At 38.7% G+C, this 7,070-nt stretch overlaps 2 protein-coding genes across 2 annotated transcripts; both read left to right on the top strand.

Annotated features, from left to right (window-relative positions):
* Positions 1-2,446: 2,446 nt before the first annotated feature.
* On the top strand, positions 2,447-6,877 carry LOC136819963 (uncharacterized). The gene is made up of 3 exons (XM_067076194.1): positions 2,447-2,483; positions 2,766-3,610; positions 6,783-6,877. Exons 1-3 carry the CDS (start codon positions 2,470-2,472, stop codon positions 6,833-6,835), a joined length of 912 nt encoding a protein of 303 aa, XP_066932295.1. The 5' UTR covers positions 2,447-2,469; the 3' UTR covers positions 6,836-6,877.
* On the top strand, positions 5,362-6,714 carry LOC136819964 (integrase/recombinase xerD homolog). Its single transcript, XM_067076196.1, has one exon. It carries the CDS (start codon positions 5,564-5,566, stop codon positions 6,548-6,550), a length of 987 nt encoding a protein of 328 aa, XP_066932297.1. The 5' UTR covers positions 5,362-5,563; the 3' UTR covers positions 6,551-6,714.
* Positions 6,878-7,070: the final 193 nt, after the last annotated feature.

Here is a 7,070-nt window from a genome sequence, read left to right as displayed (position 1 = left end):
GAGGCAGCCATGTTGAATAATTATGTAGTCCAGCATAAAAACAATGATACAGCCATACATAATTACCGTATCATGTATATTTTAAAATTATGCATGGCTATATCATTGTTTTTATGCTGGACTACATAATTATTCAACATGGCTGCCTCTTTAAAAAAAGGTCTATTTGAAATCAACTCACATGTACAATTAAAATTTTTCTTGAACTTGGAGATTTTCTTCCCCGCGTGCATTTTAAAACGTGGAAAACTTTAGTTGTGAATTTAAACGTGTGTTTTAAACGTGTGTTTTAAACGTGGAAAATTTTGTCGTGAATTTGAAGATTTTCTTACCGTCAACTGCTCTAACTTGGGACTATCTGACAAAACATGGGACGGCAATTTGGCCACCATTTCACCGAACCTCCAAAGTCATTTGATTTGAGTTGATGAACGGCGTATTAAAAAATAGCAAAACGATGGAGCGTTTGACGTCACTCGGGTGGCAAGTTACACACGTGTTATTTGTTAATCCCATCCGGGCGATAGGCGGTTAGGCAGTGGGCATTCTCTTATTCTACAATCGTCGCTATCAGTGAAAGTTATCGTGACATGTTATGAAAGGAAGTATGATTGATAAACTTGGTGGAGTTATCAAAACAAATTTGTTGTCAAAGAGATTTAACAAGTTAGTGAAAATACAGACCAGATATCAAACAGTCCCATGTTTCGACCAATTGTCCCAAGTTAAAGCAGTTGACAGTATGTACATTTAAAACGTGGAAACTTTTGTGATAAATTTGAAGATTTTCTTACACGTGCATTCAAAGTGTGTAAAACTTTTGTCGTGAACCTGCGTGAACTTGACATTTTCTTCCACATGCATTTAAAAAATGAAGAAAACTCAAGTGATTTCCTGGCATGACAATTTATTTTATTTTCTGACATTGAAAATTTTGATTGTTTCCAAGTATGTGACATTTTTTGCTCTTGCAGCATGCTTTTGGAAATCATAAAATGGCTTCTGTTAGGGGAATTTTTTCCTATCGACATTCTTTCGGATAGACCTTTTTTCAAAGAGGCCACCCTGTTGAATAATTATGTAGTCCAGCAGAAAACAATGATAAAACCATGCATAATTATTACAATATACATGATACAGTAATTATGCATGGCTCTATCATTGTTTTTATGGCTGGACTACATAATTATTCAACAGGACGTCCTCTTTGAAAAAAGGTCTATTATGAAATGTTTCCCAGTGTATAAAAATGAGATTGATTTTTTTTTGCATTCTGTCGGAAAATATGAAATTGTTTCCCTATTTTGAAAGATTTTTACTTTTTAGCACGTACAAAAAACTCCAAAAGTTACTTTAAATTTTTACATTTTTTACAATATTTTATAAATGAAAGTATATAATGCAAAATATTTCATCCCATTTGGAAAATATATAAAATTTTCTTTGGTTTTCTTTTTACTGTGAAATATTCTCCTTTTTGTCATTCTTTCATTTTGAATATTTGCCCTTTTTGACTATATAATATTTCTGAAAATCAGCGCTTAAAATAATAATTATATAATCAGGTCTTTTGATGTGTTCAACAACACTCTACTTGGCGGTGCAACGCCGGGTGACCGCTAGTATAATACTAAAATCCATTTAAAGTCCACCTAACGAAATTTAAAGTTCCAGCCAATTTGATTACTGCATTGTTGTTCTCAGTCGGGTTCAGCTTGGATATATTCCGTGATCCGTAGCTTTGAACCTACAGTCATCTTATGAATAATCCTGTAAATACTGGCAATAACATAAATGGAATTTTGAAATTCTTAGGGACTTGTGTTGCTTGATGTTATCTGAGATTTAAAGCACTTTGAAATCTTTTGAGGAGATTAATTATTATTTTAACATTTGTAAAGGAAATATTTATCCGCATCTTTGCGGCTCTTGTTTTATTGCAAAAGGCAAAACGGAAGTTCTTTAATTCGATATTTTTCCCTTTTTTCGAAACCCCCCCCCAACTTTCGAGAGGGAAAATCCTTTGTAAAGTTTGTTTGCACAGTCTACACAATAGCCAAAATTCCACACTAATCCCCACTTTCAATAGGCTGCTATTGTTGAACATTTTTCATAATTTTCCATTCCTTTGGACACCTCCAAAGAAATAAAAAATTATGAAATTAATTAAACAATAGAAACTGAGATTAGGGAGATAATTTTTCAGCGAATTCTTTATACTATTCTTTCAACTGATTACACAGGAGAATTTAATAAAATTGCTTACAAGTGTCAGGTGTGCAGTAAATTTCACATTATTCTTCCTTTATATTCTTAGGTGTAATGGGGCCTTTACAAGTGTCAGGTGTGCAGTAAATTTCATTTCATAAAATCTCCGCCCAATCTAATATTGGTTACCGCCCTCACTCGGATAGTAAATCTAGGACATCGTCCTAAACTACCCTCTTAGCTTTCAACTCGCAAAACAAGATGGCGGAACAAGAGTAAGTGTAATTAAAATTCTTTGAATTCCCCAAATATCCAAGTAATCTGACACATATTGAAAGTGATAAAAGGCTCAGCCATCACTGAGAGGATAATGGGTCATAACTAAGTTACTCATTTCACTTCGAGATACAGGAACTAGCTGGTATAGCCATAGATTCTTGTTTTGCTCGTTGTTTTGTCAGATCAGAATAGAAAGAAACAATAGGTTAAGCCCCCAGGGCTAACCGTTCCACAATACTTATTACCTGTGGTAATATGTTTTCTCTTTTATGTCACAGGATTGCCAACAAAGAGAAACAGGCAGCTGGCTCAAGTAAGAGAAGTGCTGACGTCCTGGGAGAAGATGAACTTGAAGGGCCAAGAGCTAAAGTGTCTTGTCTAGAACTTTTTGAAGAGGACAATGCAATAAACTTAAGATCAGATCTAGCGGATCAAATAAACAACTACATTCGCAGACATGTCTCGGACAAAATTCTAAAAGAGAAGATTTTGGAAGACTATCCGATTCCATCTAACATAGACAAACCTCAGAAATTGGATATGTTTATGAAGGACACTTTAACCTCTTACAAAGCATTTGCTATGGCGAGAGATAGCCAATTGTATAACATTCAGTCTGGTATACATAAGATTTTTGGACCACTGGCCAATCTTTGGGAATTGGCTGAGGAGGACAAGAAAGACCTGCTTTCTAAGGAGGATGTCCCAGACGAGGTGAAGGAAAAGATGGAGGAAATGTGCCGTTCCTTTACCAATGTTATTGCACTTGTCGGACAGGCGTCGAACAAAGTTGCATATTATAGACGTTTAAACATGGTTGAAAATATGACAGGCGACTCTAAGAGAGCCAAGGAACTTCTAAGTGAAAATGAAGAAGTTTTCAATGAAAAATCTTGCAACCTGTTTGGTGAAAAGTTTGAGGATCTCATTGTCAAGTTAGCCAAATCCAAAAAGAAATCCAAAGATGCATTGTCTAATCTTGCATCACCCAAGCCGGTATCCAAGAAGCCCTTTCACAGGAGCTCTCTATCAAATGCAGATCAAGGAGGAGATAGGGGGCGTGGAAACCGAGGTGCCTTCAGTGGTTGGTTGGCCAGGAGTCAGTCATCCTTCAACAAAAGAGGTAAGCCATCCTCCTTCAAATCTTCTGGAAATTCTACCAATGGGGAAATTTCCAAATGTTCTCCCAGCAATAAAGGGGCTTTTTCCAAAGGAGATCCCTCAAACACCATTAGCAGGAAGGACAAAGTTCTTCCTGGAAAACTGGAAGAAACTAACAAGCGATCAGATTTATTAGAGATGGTGAGCGGGTACAGAATCCCTTTTCTAGAAAACCCTCCCCCAGTTTTGAGACAAAACCCTTACGTTTCTCAAGTAAGTCAGGACATGAGGGAATTAATCCAGGAAGAGGTGAAAAGTATGTTGCTCAAAGGGCAATCGTGACAGTGACACCATCACCAGAACAGTTTGTCAGCCCTCTATTTTTGGTGCCAAAGAAAGACCAGGGGCAAAGGCCAGTGATAAATCTGAAAAACTTGAACAAATTTATTCCATACGAACACTTCAAGATGGAGGGATTATTTTTAGTGAAGGAAATTCTGAAGCAGGGGGACTGGATGTTAAAAATCGATCTCAAGGATGCATATTTCGCCATACCTTTAGATCAGCATTCTCAGAGGTTTGTGAGATTCGAATGGGACAAGACCCTATACCAATTCCAGTGTCTCTGTTTCGGTTTATCTCCAGCTCCAAGAGTGTTTTCAAAAATTCTGAAGGTTCCAATTTCACTTCTGAGGAGATTAGGGATTCGTTTAATCATATTTCTGGACGATATCCTGCTAATAGCCTCGACTCCAGAGGAGTTGAGACAGATGAGGGACACAACTATTTTCCTTTTGCAAAGTCTTGGGTTTCTAATAAATGTCAAGAAGTCAGTTTTCGAACCAACCCAAAAGATAGAATTCTTGGGGATGATAATAGACTCAATCAAAATGACTCTAAGCCTTCCAGAAGAGAAGGTGGTTGCCATAAAGAAGCAATGCTCAGAAATGTTAGAAAAGGAAAAGGTTCCCCTGAGGGAGTTATCGAAACTAGTGGGCAGGTTGTCTGCCTCAATGCTAGCAATATTACCAGCACCCCTTCAATACAGGAGCCTTCAACGACAACAGATTTCAGAGTTGAAGGAACAGGGTTCATACAATCACGTAGTGGAATTGACAGAGGAGGTGAAAAAGGAAATAAATTGGTGGCTCTTGAACCTAGAACTTTACAATGGGAGGAGTCTAATAACCCCACCTCCACAGATAGTAATCCAAACGGATGCCTCCAAAACAGGATGGGGAGCTGCTTGTCGGAGTTTAAGAACAGGGGGTCCATGGTCTCTGGAGGAACAACAAGAACATATAAATGTTTTGGAATTAAGAGCAGCCAGGATAGGTCTATTGACATTCATACCAAGGTTCAGGGCAACGTCGGTTCATATTCAGATGGACAATACAGTAGCCTTGAAGTATCTCCTAAAAATGGGGGGGACCAAGAGTGCCGCTATGAATCAGATAAGCAAGGAAATCTGGGATTTTTTGATGGCAGGCAAGATCACCCTTACTGCCGAATACCTCCCGGGGAAAAAGAACATAGAGGCGGACACGGAATCCAGAAGGAGGGACTCCAGCGAATGGAAATTAAAACCATCCCTATTCAGAAGACTGAGTCAGGTGAGGGGCACCCCGGACATAGATCTGTTTGCATCCAGAGTGTCGAACCAGGTTCCAGCTTATTTTTCTTGGAAAATGGATCCTTTCAGCCAGGGGCAGGATGCCTTCCAACAGGATTGGAGAAATGTCAGAGGTTATGCCTTTCCCCCCTTCACCCTAATAGGAAGGGTGCTAAGGAAAATAGTATCAGACCAAACCATGGTTCTTCTGATAACACCAGCCTGGCAGGGGCAGCCTTGGTATCCAATAGCACTTCAATTGTCAGTAATGAATCCAATTCTTTTACCTATGGAAGAAGACCTTCTGAAACATCAAGGAAAGGTTCATCCTCTAGTCTCGAACAGGTCCCTCAGGCTGATTGCATGGATGTTGTCAGGGAACAGCTTGCTTCAAAAGGCGTATCAGAGAAATCTTCGGACCTTATCGTCAACTCCAGAAGATCAGGAACTCAATCTCATTACAAATCGGCCTGGGGAAAGTGGGCTAGCTGGTGTATGGAACAAAAGATTGATCCCGTTCGATGTCCTGTAAAGCATATTCTAGATTTTCTTACTGATCTGTGTACAAAGGGACTCCAATATAGTACTATAGGTGGGTACAGATCAGCAATTTCAGCTTTCCATGAAAATTGTGATGGGTCTTCAATAGGGGAACATCCTCTTGTCAAAAGGCTGATGGTTGGTATTTTCAACAAGAGACCACCTCAACCTCGTTATGGATTCACTTGGGACGTGGAAACGGTCCTTAGGTACATAAATGGTCTAGATTCTTCTACAATAGACATTAAGTTACTGTCATTAAAACTAACAGTACTGTTGGCCTTAACCGGGGCATCCAGGGCTTCGGAACTTAACATTCTTGATACAAAGTTTCTATCTAAGTATTCTTCAGTTTACATCTTTGAACTAGATGGTGTAACTAAAACACAAAAGCCTGGGGATTCGCCGACTAAAATAAAATTGTTCAGATTTCAGGAGAACTTATCTCTTTGTGTGTGCCATACAATAGACGAGTTCTTGTCTAGAACTAAGGAACGAAGGGGAACGGAAACTAGACTCCTAATATCACATATCAAACCATATAGAAGAGTTTCTACAGACACAGTTTCAAGGTGGTTAAAAACGATAATTGGATTAGCTGGCATTGATACTAAGATTTTTAAAGGACATTCTACAAGATCAGCGACCACTTCTAAAGCTTCCAGTTTGGGGATCTCTGTGAGGGAGATCTTAGAAAGAGCTAATTGGACAAATGAGTCCACTTTCCAAAAATTTTACAACAGAAAAATTGATCCTGGTAAAGGGGAGAGATTCCAAAAGGCCTTATTGAGTAGCTTTGAACAGGGGTAGTTTAGGACGATGTCCTAGATTTACTATCCGAGTGAGGGCGGTAACCAATATTAGATTGGGCGGAGATTTTATGAAATGAAATTGAGGATTGTGCAAGGGCCCGAAGGGCCCGCAGTGCAATCCCGATTTTATGAATAAAATCGAAGCCAACGATCTAATATTGCCCGCCCACCATCTCCCTTATATGTGTTTCATTTCATAAAATATGTTTTATTTTTTCTCTACTTGTCAGGTAATTCTGCTTTCAGAGGACGCGGACGTGGCCGAGGAAGATTTGGTGGATGATTGAAATATTATTTCAATGAAAGATACGATTCTTAAACTAAATATTGATATTGTTTCTTTCTTTCTTTATGTTTTATCCCGGACTTGTCCTAGATTTACGATGCGAGTGAGGGCGGTAACCAATATTAGATCGTTGGCTTCGATTTTATTCATAAAATCGGGATTGCACTGCGGGCCCTTCGGGCCCTTGCACAATCCTCAATTTCACATTATTCTTCCTTTATATTCTTAGGTG

This window comes from Clytia hemisphaerica, unplaced genomic scaffold (assembly GCF_902728285.1).
Source record: "Clytia hemisphaerica strain Z4C2 unplaced genomic scaffold, Clytia hemisphaerica genome assembly, whole genome shotgun sequence".
Classification (NCBI taxonomy): Eukaryota; Metazoa; Cnidaria; class Hydrozoa; order Leptothecata; family Clytiidae; genus Clytia; species Clytia hemisphaerica.
The sequence above is the reverse complement of the archived record's forward strand: the minus strand, read 5'-3'. Positions and strand labels throughout refer to the sequence as shown.